This window comes from Nematolebias whitei, chromosome 8, assembly GCF_014905685.2.
Source record: "Nematolebias whitei isolate Nwh7 chromosome 8, NemWhi1, whole genome shotgun sequence".
NCBI lineage: Eukaryota > Metazoa > Chordata > Actinopteri > Cyprinodontiformes > Rivulidae > Nematolebias > Nematolebias whitei.
Genome location: NC_056505.1, coordinates 44,598,836 through 44,617,654, shown reverse-complemented (window position 1 = coordinate 44,617,654; position 18,819 = coordinate 44,598,836). Strand labels below are relative to the sequence as shown.

Sequence of the window (18,819 nt, the reverse complement as noted above, 5' to 3'; positions counted from 1 at the left end):
GTATGCATATATACATATGTGCGTGTGTATATATGTATGCATATATATGTGCGTGTATATATGTATGCATATATATATGTGCGTGTATATATGTATGTATGTATATATATATGTGTGTGTATATATGTATGTATGTATATATATATATATGTGTGTGTATATATGTATGTATATATATATATGTGTGTGTATATATGTATGTATATATATATGTGTGTGTATATATGTGTGTATATATATATGTGTGTGTATATATGTATGTATATATATATATATGTATATATTTATGTATATATATATATGTGTATATATTTATGTATATATATTTATGTATACATATATATATATATATATATATATATATATATATATATGTGTGTGTGTGTATATATATATGTGTATATTAGGGCTGTTGTAAATGAATATTTTAATAATCGAGGAATCTATAGAATATTCTTGTGATTAATCGAGTAATCGAAAACAAAATTGTTCAGGTTCTGCAGTAACCACTCGTTTAAATACATGAAAAAGAACATTAAATAATCCATTTAATTCCTCATTTTAAAATATTTTCTTTTAAAATGTAATAACATGTTGAACCTCCATTTCTCTGAAGTGTGTGTAGCAAAACTTTTTTTTTTCTAAAATGTAAAACCAGAAGAGAGAAGTGAAAAAAGTACATTAACATGAAATAGAAAACAAATTAAAGCATAAACAGTAAACACTGCCCTTTATAAATTCAACTTGAAAGTCTGAGGTATAACGAAATCCACTTGTGCGTTTTCAAGGATCAAAGTTTCTATTGTCATTTACATATTTGGTGCACAAGGCACATCCTCAAGCCACTCTGCAATATTTGCTGCTGTGTGTCTTTCTCCAAGCGGCATTGTTGTCAGACTGTGGGACTCCATTTTCCAGTCCTCCCCAAGAAAGTGGCACGTCACCCCAAGATATGCCTTTGTGGCAACACTTGTCCAAATGTCGGTTGTGAGAGCAATGCTGTCAATCTCTTTCAGTGTGTTTTTCAACTTGTCTTTGATTTCTTAATACTTTTTCTCCACCATTTTTATAAAGTAGGATCTGGAGGGAAGGACGTAATTTGTATTGAAGGTTGAGATCATTTTCTGAGAGCCTTCATCTTCCACCACAGACAGCGGCCGCATGTCCGTGATGATCATATTTAAAATGCTGTTGGTGAAGTCTGCTGCTTGCATAACTGAACATCCTGGTGTGCTTTGCACAAAGCTGTCCAATGTGTGACTCTTCGATTTACTGAAAAGTAGTACAATAAAATTATTATTTGTTTGTTCATAGCTATGCCTTAATACCTTTTCAAGTGTACTTCATTGGATATTATAAAATTATATAATATTGTTGAGGGGTAATCTACACTTTGATGACCTGCTGCAATCAAAGTAACATTAGTGTCAGTTGTATTTGATTTATGCATTTTAAGCTTTTATTTATGTGTGAGGTTTGAGGATGCTTTAATTAAAACCCTCTGTCACTGAATTATTTTTAACCATTAATCTAAATGGATAAAATTAAAATGTTTTTATGTGTGTTTTATAATCTAAATGCTGTAAAATATTTTTTATGGATTGGAAAACTGAACGGAATCTTTATACGTTAGAAATTAAGTAAGTAAGGTAGATAATGTAAAAGTTTGTACATTTGAGTTCTGCAGACTTAACTTGTAAATGTAAATGTTAAAAATACTTTGCTTTTTTTATTAAGACTATTATTTGTCTTGATTGCTTAGCTATAAACAAATATGACAACAGTAGTAATAAATGTAGATTACTCCCAGTTTTCAAGTCATAAACAGCAGTCCGGTAGACTCGGTTCGGTTGGGGACCAATATTCATGACATTTTGTTTACATTTGAGCTGGTGCGTTTGCATTCACACTGCACTGTGCAGTCGAGTCAACCTGTTGAACCAACCTATTCCCCCGCTCGCCTGTGGGGGCGCTGCACCAAGAAGAAACAACACAAAAACCTCTGAAGACGCTTCTTCTTCTTCTGGAAATAAAAATAAAAATGAAGTGGCAACAAGTTTTAGCCGTTTTAAGAGTTATATTTTGTCATTTTTCAAAAATGGATTTAGCATGAACAGAAGATGAGACAGAAGACCATGGAGAATATTGTTTTTCCACACAAGGTAGCCGACGGCTCCATATAAGGTAAGAGAAATGCACGTTTGTTTACCCTGCGGAGCGGGGCCCAGTCTGTTTGCATTCACACTGCACTCGAACCGCGCTGGAGTTCTCTTCTACCGGACTGAGACCTAGGTTTTAGCCCGGGCCAGAGTTCGCCTTTTTGTTCCGTGACCGAGTTCGATGGCGCGTTCACACCTCCCTAAACGAACTGGACTTTCTAGGAAAACAAGCTAGAGTTCAATTAAAACGGTCTAAACAGGGCATGTGTGAATGCACCCTAAGCTGCCGTTGTTTTCAGAGTTAGAACGTGGTAGCTCTCGTCAAATGATGATCTCCAGCATCATCTTGTTCATGTCAGGCTTTTCATCCACTGACCACAGCCACCTGTAAAAATCAAGGGGACAAGCAGCTATTTAACACATCTGGAAGGAAACTAGTGGGATTTTAATATGGCCATGACCATTATGATATGATGTTATGTGGGGGAGTGGTGGCACAGAGGTTAGAAGATGGGCCTGTGATTTGAAAGTCGCAGATTCAACTCCCGGTACCATCAACACCAAAATGTGGGTGGAAAAGGTGGAACACCCACACCTGCCTCCACCCTCATTCGCCCCACTCTGGGCCCCTGAGCAAGGCCCTTAACCCCCACCATGTGCTCCCTAAACAGGTCTCTCTTGAAAATGAGTTCTCGGGACTCATAGAGACTACCTGTACAAATAAAGGGTAAATGAAAAATAAAAGTTTAAAAGAGAAATACATCATTAGGCCGAGGTTTTGGGTGTGACGTGCACGTTCCTGAGAGGCCACAGACAGACCAGCTTCAGCTTTTGTTGAGTTCCTGTAGTCCTGCAGTTTTCAAGCTGAAATGAAAAAACATTATGAATATGAACTTTACAGTCTATAGTTACCTGTACATATAAACACATGGAGGTATTTCACTTTGTGACTGACAATAAAATATGTAACTTTATGAACATTAATGAACTTATAATGATGCTCCCACTCTTTGAAGGTGAACCGATAGTACCACACCATGTCTGAGTCGGACAGTCTGATCAGTTTTATCAAAATCCTCCTGTTTAAAATCCTCACTGCACAAATGAATCCTCCTCAAATATACTTCCACCTCTTCCTCAATTCTTTTTCTTTGGGAAACCTTCAAAATTAAAACAGGAGATTTGTGTGTACACCAAAACAATGTACAAAGGAGGTCGATTTTATTTTCTATTTCCTACATTCTCCCTAGTTTTTTTTTATATTCTAGAACTTAAACAAAACTCCAATTCTGATGCATATCTGTTGATAATGATAATGAACTAAAGCTACTAAAATTGTGAGTGTGCTTGTTAGAAAAATATTCCTGTCATCAGATCTCAGTTAGCTTCATTGCAGCTGAACACCGGTGTAACACTGAACATCACATCAGCTGGTGGACATAAATACAGTACAGTAATATTATATTTACAAAATACTAACAATATGTTCATCTTACTTGTGAAAAGTTATACCCCCGAGACCTGACGTCAACAGTCCGTCGATTTGATCAGAAATAAGCTGCGAAGTGCTGAAACATCTTCTGCTTTAACCAAATAAGGTTGACCTCTTCAAGATGGCAGCTGAAATTCCTGCGCCGCAGCAGCCAATGGGGGCTCTAGTGATTATATGATATCTATGAGCCACGTCCCCAACAACACAAAGTATAAAGTTTGACGTTGAACAATCCCTATCTGACCCCTGTTACCTGATCAGCATGATAGTTTGTCCAGTGACTGAAGACATGTTGGTGTAACTTGCTTTCCAACACTGACAGTTTTGGGTGGAGCAGGTGGGCATCGAGAAGGAAGACGTAACGCCGTTGTCATACGTTTGCCTCTGAATTCCACAGATTTGAACTGAGGTGCACCAAAATCATTATGATTGATCATTATCCACCCCTTGAACAGGAATCCATGATAATTGGCCGATAACCTCCACAGCGCCCCCTAGAATATTTTAAAACCTCAGCCCCAAGCCATTTTTTGACCGATAATTCTGAAACTCTGTTAACATCTTTATCTTCTCAGGACGTATGAAAAAGTCTCTTGGAGCCCTGGTCCAAACTCAACAGGAAGTCTGCCATTTTGGGTCAAAGGGTCATTTTTGGGTGTTTCTACTTTCTAATTTTAACTAACTCCTCCTAGGAATTTTGAAGGATTGCCTTCAAACTTGGTTGATAGCCCTTAAGACATTGGAGAGTAAAAGTTATCTAAAGCTTGCGTTTTCATATATGTTAAAGGGGCGTGGCCAGGCCTCAAAGTTTCGCTTCACGCCATAAATTTCCAAACACTAACTTTCACATTGAAAGACTGAAATGCACGAAATTGACATGACTTATCCCTGTTGGATGCCCGACAATCCACTGTGGTCATATTTTGACGTCATCAAAGCCCCACCCCCTCGGAACAGGAAGTCGCTTTTTTAACTTTGAATGCTCCCTCTTTTACACCATTGACCTAATCAGGATGATCCTGTGTTAGAAGACAGATAATATGGTCTGACTTGATTTAAAGCACAAACCGTTTTTGCTTGAGGATGTGGGCATGGCGGCGTGACGAATTAAGATGTGACGCCGTTGCAATACGTTTGGCTCTAAATTGCACAGATTTCAGCCGAGGTGCACCAAAATGCACTATGATCGATCATTATCCACCCCTTGAACAGGTATCCATGATAAATTGCCAAAAGCCTCCACAATGCCACATAAATTATTCCTAAAGTTATAGCTCAGTGATTCAACATCCAATCTGCACCAGATTTAGTGTGCGTCATCAGAGAGGACTTTTAGACACATTGGTTTTGTTGTTTAACATTTGACTCAAGTGTGCCCCATACATTATTCAAACTGTTATATTTCAATGATATATTATCCAATCTTTACCAGATTTTTGTGCTTGATCAGTGAGCACTTCTATATACATTTGTGTTATTTAACATTTGACTTGAGTGCGCCTCTTAGATTCCAAAAGTTATATCTCAGTGAAATATCATCCAATATGTACCAGATTTATTGTGCGTGATCATTGAGCACTTATAGACACATTGATATTGTTCTTTAACATTGGACTCAACTACGCCCCCTACATTATTCCAACTGTTATATCTCAGTGATACATCATCCAATCTGATCCTGAGTCTTTGTGATTCATCAGTGAGTACTTGTAGACACTGGTATTGTTGATTCACATTCACAAGAAAACAGGAAGTCACCATAACTACTGTCTGGAAGATCAGATTTCGTCTATACTTGTAAGACCTGCAGCTGGACAAGTAATGACATGGACGGAAGGTGATGTCGAAGATTCGGGAAATGCGCCCCCGGTGAACGCGTGCAGGATTGACATGAGAAAGTTCGCAATGGCGAATGGGTGGACTAGTTGGAGCTCCTGTGGTTGCCGTAATGCCGGAGCGGCGCTTTGTTACGAGGGCCTCCAATGCTGCTTGCAGCTTTAATATTAGTTTTGTGCCTACGTGCTGAAAAATTGTGAGTAGCACAAAAACACTCTGCTCTCTGCCATTTATTATAACTGTTGTTAGTGCAGACAAACTTTTGACTGCAACCTCCTGTAGTGCGCATGTGCCATGACTACTTGTCCTAAGCCTGGTTCTGCTAAAGGTTTCTTCCTCATGAGGGAGTTTTTCCTTTCCTCTGTCGCCTTCAGGCTTGCTCAAGATGAGAGTTCTGTGATGGAGTTAAAGTAAAAGCAGTCTGCTCAGATAAATAGTGTTAAATTATTATTTTTAAATATAAATGTTTCTTGTTAACAAATTTTGTATATAAATGTTTCTGTTCAGTGTATTGAGACAACTTCTGTTGTGACTTGGTGCTATATAAATAAACTGAATTGAATTGAACTTCACACTTGGAGCATTTCACACATCTGTGGGGAGTTCCCCAAAAAATCTCCTCACTGGGACCTGGATTCAGAAACCTTCAGTTTCACAGAGAACGAGGGCTGTTGTCTGTAAATAAATGGACTTTTCACATTGTGTAAACGGGGCCTCAGACTGGCTGTTCTGTATTCAAATTCAAATTCAAAAATACTTTATTAATCCCAGAGGGAAATTATTAGTTGTAGTAACTCGTTATCCTCATTTCATTAAGAGATGTTATAGATACTGATGGCTGTAGACAGGAAGGATCTCTTGTAGGTCCATTCCACAGTGGATCCTAAGAAACTGGCTGCAGATGCCGTCCGATCCGTCCACCCAGACTTGGCTGGCCTCTCGGTTCCCCCGGGCTGTAGGACCGCCTGAATGCCGGGCAGAACTCCTCCCAGAGCGATGGCCACTCCTCCCAGGAGCCTGCTGAGCTCCTCGTCGCTGTGGACAGCCAACTGCAGGTGCCGAGGGACGATCCTGTCCTTCCACTGTCATGAGCCATGTTTCCTGCTAGTTCCAGGATCTCAGTGGTCTGGCACTCGAGCACAGCTGGCAGGTAGATGAGAATGCGTCCACAGAACATCCTTTTCAACTCACTTAAGATTTGGGGCTGTAGCTGAGATATTATTTGAGCTTTTGAGATGTTAATCAGCTGCTGGTTGTAGAAAACTGCCTTGTTGTTATGGTTACGCATCATAACAAATGTCCAAAACTAAAAAAGTTTCAGTAAAAATCCTTCCAGCTGCACAGCATCTGATACCAGAGGAAACAATCATCCAAAAAAATGTGACTTACATCCAGAAAAAGATGAATTAAAGTTCCCAAAAGCACAATCTCAGAATGAAAGTAACAGAGCTGCTCCAACATGCAGCCACCTTGAGCGGAGCAATTCTAGAACCATGACTGATATGATATGTCTATCAAGAGACAAATTTCATGGATGATAGACTGATGTCTATTTTTTTAATGCCATGAGGTCTACTCACAATACCTTTGGAGATGGACTGGTAGATCGCCATCAACATATTGGACAAATCTGCCTATTGAAGACGACTCCACAGGAGTTCTGCATTCGGGTTTCCTGTTATGTATGAAATGTCCTGGCGAAAACTAACTTTGTTCTTCTTAAGAGCTCAAGAAAACAAACCTGTTCTTTCATAGAAGCTTTAGAAAGTTAAGTGAACTTGCCTGCTTTGATTTAAGAACTTTACAAACCAATGCGGATTTGATGGATGTTTCATATAAAATCAAAAGTAGTAGAATTTGTTATTAAAAAATGCATTGTTCAAAATGTTTTCCAGCTTTAAATGGTGTGTTAATGTTAAATCAGCAGGTCTTTGAAAAACACCTAAATGGGTTTGATGTCCTCTCTGTGCAGGCTATGGAGCTGCTGGTTGAGAAGGCCATTAGTAGCGCCTCTGCCCCCCTCAGCCCTGGTGATGCTCTCAGACGAGTCTTTGAATGTATTTCTTCTGGGATTTTACTCACTGGTAAGATCACATTAAAAACACTCAACTTTGTTGATGACTTTATGCTGGTGTATGTTTTCACTGTCACGGTGCATGCAAATCATTCTCTCTCCCCTATCCTCCCTTGTCAGGGTCATTAAGGTTTTTACCAGCAAAATCCACGAGACAGATGTTTCTCTCTGGTCTTCATGTTGTAACATGAGTGTTAGCACACAGATACTGATGTACAGGTGCTGGTCATAAAATTAGAATATCATGAAAAAGTTTATTTATTTCACTAATTCCATTCAAAAAGTGAAACTTGTATATTATATTCATTCATTACACAGACTGATATATTTCAAATGTTTATTTATTTTACCGTTGATGATTATAACGGACAACTAATGAAAACCCCAAATTCAGTATCTCAAAAAAATTGAACATTACTTAAGACCAATGTAAAAAAAGGATTTTTAGAAATGTTGGCCAACTTTAAAGTATGAACATGAAAAGTATAAGCATGTACAGCACTCAGTACTTAGTTGGAGCTCCTTTTGCCTTGATAACTGCAGCAATGCGGCGTGGCATAGAGTCGATCAATCTGTGGCACTGCTCAGGTGTTATGAGAGCCCAGGTTGCTCTGATAGTGGCCTTCAGCTCTTCTGAATTGTTGGGTGTGGTGTATTACATCTTCCATCCATCCATCCATCCATTATCTTCCGCTTATTCCGAAGTCGGGTCATGGGGGCAGCAGCTTGGGCAGGGAGGCCCAGACATCTTTCCACAGCTACCTCTTGCAGCTCTTCTGGAAGGATTCCAAGGCGTTCCCAGGCCAACCGAGAGACATGGTCTCTCCAGCGTGTCCTGGGTCTTCCCCGGGATCTCCTTCCAGTTGGACATGCCCGAAGCACCTCTCTAGGGAGGCGCCCAGGAGGCATCCTTACCAGATGCCCAAACCACCTCAACTGGCTCCTCTCGACATGGAGGAGTAGCGGTTCTACTCCGAGTCTCTCCCAAATAACTGAACTTCTCACCTATCTCTAAGGGAGAGTCCAGCTACCCTGCAGAGAAAACTCATTTCAACCGCCTGTATCCACAATCTCATTTTTCCGGTCACTACCCAGAGCTCATGGCCATAGGTGAGGTTAGGAACGTAGACCGACCGTTAAATGGAGAGCTTTGCCTTACAGCTCAGCTCCCTTTTCACCACAACGGACCGGAACAGAGTCCGCAAAACTGCAGATGCTGCACCAATTTGTCTATCAATCTCCCTCAATCGTGGACAAAACCCCGAGATACTTGAACTCCTCCACTTGAGGCAGAACCTCACCCTCGACCTGAAGAGAGCAATCCACCCTTTTCCGGTTGAGGACCATGGCCTCAGATTTGGAGGTGCTGATTCTCATCCCAGCCGCTTCACATTCGGCTGCGAACCGCTCCAGTGAGAGCTGAAGATCACAGCATGATGACGCCACCAGGACCACATCATCTGCAAAGAGCAGAGATGGAATCCTGAGGCCACCGAAACGGAAACCCTCCGCCAGCTGGCTGCACCGAGAAATTCAGTCCATAAAAGTTATGAACAGAATCTGTGACAAAGAGCAGCCCTGGCGGAGTCCAACTCCCACCCTGAATGGGTCCGACATACTGCCGGCAATGCAAACCAAACTCTCGCACCGCTTGTATAGGGACTGAACAGCCCGTAACAACGGGCCTCCAATCCAATACTCACGGAGCACCCCCCACAGTGTACACCAAGGAACACGGTCAAATGCCTTCTCCAAGTCCACAAAACACATGTAGATTGGATGGGCAAACTCCCATGACCCCTCAAGGACCCTAGTGAGGGCAAAGAGCTGATCCAGTGTTCCACGGCCAGGACGGAACCCACATTATTCCTCTTGGATCTGAGGTTCGACCAACGATCGGACTCTCTTGTCCAGTACCCCTGAATAGACCTTACCAGGAAGGCTAAGGAGAGTGATGCCCTTATAATTGGAGCACACCCTTCGGTCTCCCTTTTTGAAGAGGGGAACCACCACCCCATTCTGCCAGTCCATTGGCACTGCCCCCATGTCCACGTGACGTTGGAAAGGCGTGTCAGCCGAGACAGCCTCACAACATCCAGAGCCTTAAGGAAATCAGGGTGAATCCATCCCTGCCGCCTCAAAGCTTTTTAACTACCTCGGCGACCTCAGCCACGGTTATGGATGGATCAACCCCAAAGTCCTCCGACTCAGCTTCCTCCATTGAAGACATGCTGGTGGGATTGAGAAGGTCCGAGAAATATTCCTTCCACCTCCTGACGACATCACTGGTTTAGGTCAATAACACCCCACCTTCACTGAACACAGTGTTAGTAAAGTGCTGCTTTCCCCTCCTCAGTCACCTTATGGTTTGCCAGAATCTCCTCGGAGCCAACCAAGAGTTTCTATCCAAGGTCTTGCTTTTCCCACATCTGAGCTTTTGTTTCAGCAACAGCCAAGGCTGCACACCGCTTGGTCCTCCGGTACTCCTCAGCTGCCTCCAGAATCCCTCTGGCCAACAAGACCCGATAGGACTCCTTCTTCAGCTTGACAGCCTCCCTAACTCGGGGTGTCCACCACCGAGTTCATGGATGACCACCGCGAGAAGCACCGACAACCTTGCGGCCACAGCTCAAGGCAGCTACCTCAACAACGAGGTGCGGAACATGGCCCACTCAGACTCAAATGTTCCCCACCTCAGCTGGAATGCGGTTAAAGCTCTCCCAGAGGTGTGAGTTGAAGATCTCTCTGATGGGTTCTTCTGCCAGGCATTCCCAGCAAACTCTCACTACATGTTTGGGTCTACCGGGTCTGTCCGGCATCTTCTCCCACCATCTGATCCAACTCACTACCAGATAGTGACCATTGACAGCTCAGCTCCTCTCTTTACCCAAGTGTCCAAAACAAACGGCCGCAAATCAGATGGCACGACTATGAAGTCAGTCATCGATCTATGACCTAGGGCGTCCTGGTGCTAAGTGCACTTATGGACACCCTTATGTTTTAACATGGTGTTCATGATGGACAAACTATGACTAGCACAGAAGTCCAACAACAGAACACCGTTCGGGTTCAGATCAGAGAGACCGTTCCTCCCAATCACACCCCTCCAGGTCACACTGTCATTACCCACGTGGGCATTGAAGTCTCCCAGCAGAATAAAGGAGTCCCCAGCTGGCGCACCTTCCAGCACTCCTGCCAAGGACTCCAAGAAGGCCAGATACTCTGAACTGCAGTTTGGTGCATAGGCACAAACAATAGTCAGTGCCCGTCCCCCCACCCAAAGGCGAAGGGAAGCCACCCTCACATCTACCAGGGAAAACTCCAACACATAGGCACCAAGTTGGGGGGCTACAAGTAGACCCACACCAGCTCGACGCCTCTCATCATGGGTAACTCCAGAGTGGAATAAGGTCCAACCCCTCTCAAGGAGATCAGTTCCAGAGCCCATGCTGTGCGTCGAGGTGAGCCCAACTATATCTAGTCTGTACCTCTCAACCTTGTGCACAAGCTCAGGCTCCTTCCCAGCCAGAGAAGTTACTTTCCATGTCCCAAGAGCTAGCTTTGGTAAGCCAGGGTCAGAGCACCAAGGTCCCCGCTTTCGGCCACTGCCCATAGCATCATGCACCCTACTTTTATGGCCCTTCCTGCAGGTGGTGGGTCCACAGGAAGGCAAACCCATGCTGCTCCTTTGGGCTGAGCCCGACCAGGCCCCATGGGCAGAGACCCAGTCACCAGGCACTCATCGACGAGCCCCTCCCCCCAGGTCTGGCTCCAGGGTGGGGCCCCGGTAACCCACGTCTGGGCAAGGGACACTGAGTTCCTTATTTTATTTTGTCCATAAAAATCTTCTGAATTGTTCTTTGTCTGGCTTGTGACCTATGACCAATCTGCCTTGGGAGACTCTACCGGGGCAATTATAATTGCCCCCGACAGCATAGCTCCTAGGATCATTCATGCGTACACACTTCTCCACCACGATAAGTTGGCCATTCAAGGAGGTGTTGTGTATTGTGTATCACATCTTCCTCTTCACAATACCCCATAGATTTTCTATGGGGTTAAGGTCAGGCAAGTTTGCTGGCCAATTAAGAACAGGGATACCATGGTCTTTAAACCAGGTACTGGTAGCTTTGGCACTGTGTGCAGGTGCCAAATCCTGTTGGAAAACGAAATCTGCATCTCCTTAAAGATGGTCAGCAGCAGGAAGCATGAAGTGTTCTAAAACTTCCTGGTAGATGACTTCGTTGACCTTGGATCTCTAAAAACACAGTGGACCCACACCAGCAGTTGACATGGCACCCCAAACTATCACTGACTGTGGAAACTTGACACTGGACCTCAAGCAATGTGGATTCTGTGCCTCTCCTCTCTTCCTCCAGACTCTAGGACCTTGATTTCCAAAGGAAATGCAAAAATTACTTTCATCAGAGAACATAACTTTGGACCACTCAGCAGCAGTCCTAGGCGAGACGCTTCTGACGCTATCTCATTGTTCAAGAGCGGATTGACACAAGGAATGCAACAGCTGAAACCCATGTCTTGCATATGTCTGTGCGTGGTGGTTCTTGACTGAGTCCAGCTGCAGTGCACTCTTTGTGAATCTCCCCCACATTTTGGAATGGGTTTTGTTTCACAGTCCTCTCTAGGGTGTGATTATTATCCCTATTGCTTGTACCTCATCTTTTCCTTCCCTTCACCTCTCTGTTATTGTGCTTGGACACAGAACTCTGTGAACAGCCAGCCTCTTTAGCAATGAACTTTTGTGTCTTGTCCTCCTTGTGCAAGGTGTCAATGGTCGTCCTTTGGACAACTGTCAAGTCAGCAGTGTTCCCCATGATTGTGAAGCCTCCAGAATTAGACTGAGAGACCATTTAGAGGCCTTTGCAGGTGTTTTGAGTTAATTAGCTAATTAAAGTGTGGCACTAGGTGTCTTCAATATTTAACCTTTTCTCAATATTCAAATTTTCTGAGATACTGAATTTGGGTTTTCATTAGTTGTCAATTATAATCATCAACATTAAAAGAAATATTTGAAATATTTCATTCTGGGTGTAATGAATGAATATAATATACAAGTTTCACATTTGAATGGAATTAGTGAAATAAATCAACTTTTTCGTGATATTCTAATTTTACGACAAGCATCTGTACATCTCAGAATCAACCACAAGATGGTGTTTTATAGACTTTATCTTACTGTTCAACACACAGAGAGAACCCCACAGGTCTTCGTGACAACCACCTCCCTCACTCTACACGAGTAATCACTTAAAAACAATGCTAAACAGCTAAATGAAATGCTTAACAATGAACATAATTTTTACCCATAATCCCTCCCTGAGACCAAGTGACCAGCAGTCAACCCCAATGAACCAATGAGATAGTCTCATTGAGAAACGAGGTTCATCCCCCCAAGAGAGACATGATGAGACTACCTGTATAAATAAAGGTTTAAAAAAATCTGACCGGGACTTCGGGTTTGAACGTCACTGTGATGGCCACGCTGTGAACGCGCTCCCGAGAGAACCTAAGAAATGGAAAATCCAACCCCATTAAAACGACAAAAGCACATCCATAAAAGTGAAAAAGAACTGGGGTGAGCGAAATACTTCTAAAACTGATGCTTGGTAGTACTGTAGTGAACTAGACCTCTGACATCAATCCGTCTCTGAAGACCTTGAGGGGACAGGAACTGTTATTTCATTGATTTGAATCCAGAAATACAAATTATCTCATCAAGAGACTATTTAATTGTATCCTGAATTAATCAATTGAAAGAACACTCTTCTTTTTTATATTATCATTAACTATTTTACAATATCTTGATAATCAAAAGTGTGTTTAGTTCTTACCATTTCTAAATGTTGAAGTAAACCACTCATTTAAATCAACTGTGAAACAGTATTAATGATTTTTAAACCTCATTAGACTTGGATCATACAAGTAAATGTCTATTTACGAAGTAAGTGTGCATTCACTCTTCTGTCTGTGTGAGGAGTGGACCTGATGTCGGTCGAAAGTCAGAGACAGGTTATGAGAACGAAGTGCCTTGTTTTAAAACTCTCAGACAAAAAATACGAACTGGCTGGCACCTGCATTCTCTCATTTCTTCAAAATATTTCTCTGTCTGTACTAACCGTTCTTAAAACATTTCTGCTGTCTCCTGACTTCTAATAACCCTCTGACATCACTAAAACTACACCACTGCTGGTTGTTTCAACCAATCAGGAAGTACCAAGTGACAGGAAGTGGATACCCTTTAAAAGGCAACACTTCTTGGAACTGTCCAGTCTTTTTCCAGTCTTTGAGTTTTTCCAGTCTTCTTGGAACTTTCAGCCTTACATGGAAGACTCAGTCTTACTGGGGTCTTCCAGCTGAACTAAGTAGCTGATGGATTTGACCATGTGCCAAGGGTCCGTCCATTCCAGCGTAGTCACAGCCTGCCTCAGCTGTGACTCAACCCGAGCAATAAATGCTCAACTTCTAAGGAAGCCTATTCTGTTGAACTGAGTACTTCGTCACGACTTCTGACGACCCCAGCCACTCTGACCGGAGACGCTGAAAAGGGAGCGTGCCAATGGACCTCTGTTCCGGAGTGGAAGTATCCACCATCTCAGGTAACAAGCCGTTGACGCCCTGAAGTGTACCGGAGAGCTGAGCTGGATTCGGAGGAAGGGTGCCATTTTCTGGTTCAACACATAACTTTCATCCATCTTAACCTCCTCTTTAAATCTATTCCTTCACTTAAACTTCTATTCGCCAGTAAATCAAGCTAGATGCCTTCAGAGATGAATCAGTCTCAATCAGTAATCTTCTGTTGTCTTGTTTAGTAAATCGTGCCAAGTTTATTAATCAGAAACAGATCAGCGAATCATTGTGTACATGTTTGATGTTAAATTTTGATTCTGTTAAATAAATGATCACATTTATTCTGATGGGTCAAAGATAAAATGGCGTCTCATGTCACTAATTATACACTCAACTCCACAAGTTATCTTGGTCACATAGCAGAAATTTAACTAGAAAAAGAAAGAATCTGTGTTGATTAAACAATTAATATTCTTTGTGCTTGAACTAGCTTTAAGAATAAATAATTAGTAGTATGTTACAGCGAAAGCTGTCCCTACATCACTACAGTACCAAAAAGCGGACGTTTAAAACTGAGAAAATATTGCTAACATTTTGGCTATTGCTAACCGCTATCCATCTCTGCTTTGAACAAGTACGGCTGCACTTTTTAACCTGAGCTAAGCAACCAACAGTGGTACTATAGCTGAATGGGAGACGGTATTGCAGGAATTAAGAGGCTTCCGACAAGAAAATAATGCGCATTTGGGGGAAATCAAAGAAGAAATTCGAAAGATGAACGTCAGATTAGACGAGGCGGAGGAGAGGATTGAAAAAGCGAAGGAGAGGATTTTAGCCATGGTGGATGCCGTCACTGAAATAATAAAGCTTCAAATAAAGCTGGAGGATAAACTAATGGACCTAGAGAGCCGTACACGAAGGGAGAACATTATGGCGTACCCAAGGCGGCAGAACGGGACTCGGCAACAATGGGTGACTTTGTGGAGAAGTTGCTCTGTGAGGGCTTGGCGCTGTCCCAAGAAAAGCTCGACATGCACATTGAACGGGCGCACTGCTCTCTAGGCCCTCCACCCCCAAGCAACGCTCCACTGCGTTCTATTATTGTGAAATTCCTCAGTTTTAAAACCAAAGAACTCCTCCTCCGCAAGGCATGGCAGAAAAGAGGATTCACCTGGAACAGCAAGCAAGTGAGTTTGGATCATGACTATCCCCCTCTGATTTTGAAAAAACGAAAAGAATATGCAGAAGTGCGCAAGATTCTGAAGGAACAGCAGATCCCTTTTCAGACCCTCTTTCCAGCCCGGCTGAGGGTAAAATATGCCGATGAAACAAAGATTTACAACACGGTGGTGGAAGCTACCGAAGACATGTCCAGCAGAGGCTACGCTGTGCGGGTCGTTAAGGCACCAGAAACGGTCCTGAAACAGCTTAAGCAGCTGTCCTGGAGCAGGGTACGTGGAGGACCGGGGAGCGGTGCAGCAAATAAGAGGCGGGACCCCGCAGCCGGCTACAAAGAAAAACTCAGCCTTCAAGATGACATCTCCCACACACACGGAAAATTGAGGTTTATCCACTCTGTTATTAATAATTAAGACTTGCATTTGGTTTATGATGTACAATAAGTAAATAAGTTAGGTTTCTCGCGGTGTTCTTTACACTGAGGCCATAGCCACTAAGGGCCCCCTTCATCAACCGATGAGGAAGCTGCCTTTAGAGGTGAAGCAGGGTCCACCTCTGAGACCCCCACCTTAGAAGTTAAGAGTTCAGTTTGAGTCTTGTTTGTTCTTAATGTTGACTTTTTTATATGTTCTATGTTCAGTGTTTTCAAGAGTGAGTGGGGAGCCCATTAATCTATGTGTTATAATTAGGAAATATAATTTAGATGAGTAGCAGGTTGATAAAATTGGTGTCAAACAATATTAATGGTTTACATAATCCAGTAAAAAGGTGGAAAGTCTTATCTAAATTTAAAAGAGACAAAGCCCAAATTGTTTTATTGCAGGAAACGCATCTATCTGATAACGAACATGTTAAATTGAACAGGATGGGTTTTAAACATGTTTTTTATTCTTCCCACAGTTCTGGGAGGCGTAGGGGAGTGGCGATTTTGCTATCCGGAACTCTTAACTATGAACATATATCAGAATACAAAGATAAAGAAGGTTGATACATAATGATAACGGGCAAGATTGATGGTACCATGACTACCCTCTTGAATGTATACATTCCACCTGGCAGCGTTTGGTCACTATAAACAGATTCTCGAAATTGCAACAACTAGGAGTCAGGGAACTTTAAAATGCGGTGGTGACTTTAATACCTTATTAAACGCCAAATTTGACTCTTCTTATGGGAAAGGCGATGTACGAAATATTGGTAAAAGGATGGGACACCTCATGAATGATTTAGGATTAGTTGATGTATGGAGAGAACATCACCCAACTAATAGAGAATACACCCACTTCTCATACCCACACAACATATATTCTAGGTTAGATTACATTCTCATATTTAAGAATGATTTGTTTAAAATCAAAACCTGTGAAATTGGTCCCTCTACAATTTCTGATCATAATCCAGTCTATGCTGATATTTGTCTGAACAGGAAAAATAGGTCTACATTATGGAGGTTGAACACAAATATTTTAAACTACCCAAACATTAAAGAGAATTTTTAAAAAAGAAATAAAGAATTATTTAGTTCAAAATGATAATGAGGAGGTGTCACCAGGAATACTATGGGATGCACTGAAGGTGGTGATTAGAGGGAAAATAATTAGCATATCCTCCCACTTAAAAAGAGAAAATATGCAAAAACGTAAATACCTGGAAGATAAATATTTAAAGCTGCAACACCAACACTCCGTGACTATGAATGATGATATTAAATCTGATATGGTAAAATTAAAAAAACAATTAGATGACCTAAACATGATTGATGTACAGAAAAAAAATCATTTTTAACAAGCAGCAGTACTCCTGATGCATGCACAATAATCCAGGTAGAAAAATCTAAAAAAGTTAAATCTGGTCCTCTGGACATTAAAAAACTAAACAAAGCAAAACAAAACAAAAAAATGTAGAAACGTTTCGTCTCTCATCCGAGAGACTTCCTCAATCTGAGGCGCTGTATTCAGCTCAGTCTCTTAAATAGCACCTTCTCAGAGTGGATCAACCAGTTCTGCTGCTGACAACAACAAAACAGCTGATCACATGCTCAAGAAGGACCATCAGCCTAACAATGGATCATTAGCACACTGATGGCTGTTTACTATTCACAGAGGGTCCTGCGGTGTAAGAAGGACAGCATTGTTTATCCAAAAAAGTTCAATCTGGTCCTCTGGACATTAAAAAAAAAAAAAAAAAAAAAAACAAAGCAAAAAAATATAGAAACGTTTCGTCTCTCATCTAAGAGACTTCCTCAGTCTGAGGTGCTGTTTTCAGCTCAGTCTCTTAAATAGCACCTTCTCAGATTGGATCAACCAGTTTGCTGCTGACAACCAAAACCAACTACTCACATGGTCAAGAAGGACCATCAGCCTAACATTGGATCATTAGTACACTGATGGCTGTTTACTATACACAGAGGGCTGAGTGATACTAGCAATCACAGCATTGTAAGAGGGGGACAGTTGAACCCGGAGGCCTCCACCCCTGTTTAATGATGGACGATTTCTTTTCACAAAGATGGCCTCCTTTACTCCTCTCTCAAACCATCGTTCCTCTCTGTCCAGGATGTGAACATCTTCATCCTTGAAAGAGTGACCGCTGGCCTGGAGATGAGTGTAGACCGCAGAATCCTGGCCTGATGATGTTGCTCTTCTGTGCTGGGCCATCCTTTTGGCCAGTGGCTGTTTAGTTTCCCCGATGTACTGTCACTGTTTATGTTAAAGTGAAGTGGGAAAAAGAAGGCAGCCTGACAATTCCAGAGGAAGATTGGGACCACATCTGTAAGATACCATAGACAACAACAAGATCAAAGGTTTGGCGGGAATTTTGCTTGAAAAGCATTATAAGATTTTTCATAACCCCAGAGCAGAAACGATATCAGGGAAGGGGCGATACCTGCTGGAGATGTGGCAGGAATGATGCCAATCATTTCCATATTTTCTGGGACTGCCAAACCATTCAGCAATATTGGTCTCAAATCCATGAACATTTATAGAACATTTTCACATTTGACTTTCCTTTAACCTTTGAATGCATATTTTTATGTAACATACTGGTCGACAAACTGAACTATAACGATCAAAAACTTCTGTTCATTTTGCTGGCGGGGAGCAAAAAGGCCCTCACAAGAAAATGGCTTAAACGGGAACCTCCAACAACTGAAGACTAGATTAATGTAGTGAAAGAGATTTATGTATTGGAGAAACTGTCATTTTCCATTAATGTGCAGAGGGACACCTTCTACAAGATATGTCTGATTTTTTGTAAACCTTGCTATCATTCAGATTGATGTTTGGATTTGATATGTGAGAGGTCAATGATTAGTTGGTATTTAGGCTACCCTGCCACTCCCATGTAAGTTCTGGTTGGTTTTTGTTGGTTTTGCTTTGTTTTTGTTTTTTGTTGTTGTTCGGTTTGTTTGGTTTGTGTACGTGTTTTTTTTCTGGCAAAGAAAAAGTGAGAAAACTGAGAAAGAATGGAAAATGAGAACGAAATCAATA

General features: G+C 41.9%; 1 protein-coding gene across 1 annotated transcript in view; it reads left to right on the top strand.

Annotated features, from left to right (window-relative positions):
• Window positions 1–18,819, top strand: part of LOC119414149 (zinc finger RNA-binding protein) — a 70,934-nt gene that overhangs the window by 41,195 nt on the left and 10,920 nt on the right. Inside the window, exon 5 of the mRNA XM_037681272.1 lies at window positions 7,460–7,571. Coding sequence (XP_037537200.1) covers window positions 7,460–7,571 — 112 coding nt within the window. The remainder of the gene's footprint in view (window positions 1–7,459; window positions 7,572–18,819) is intronic.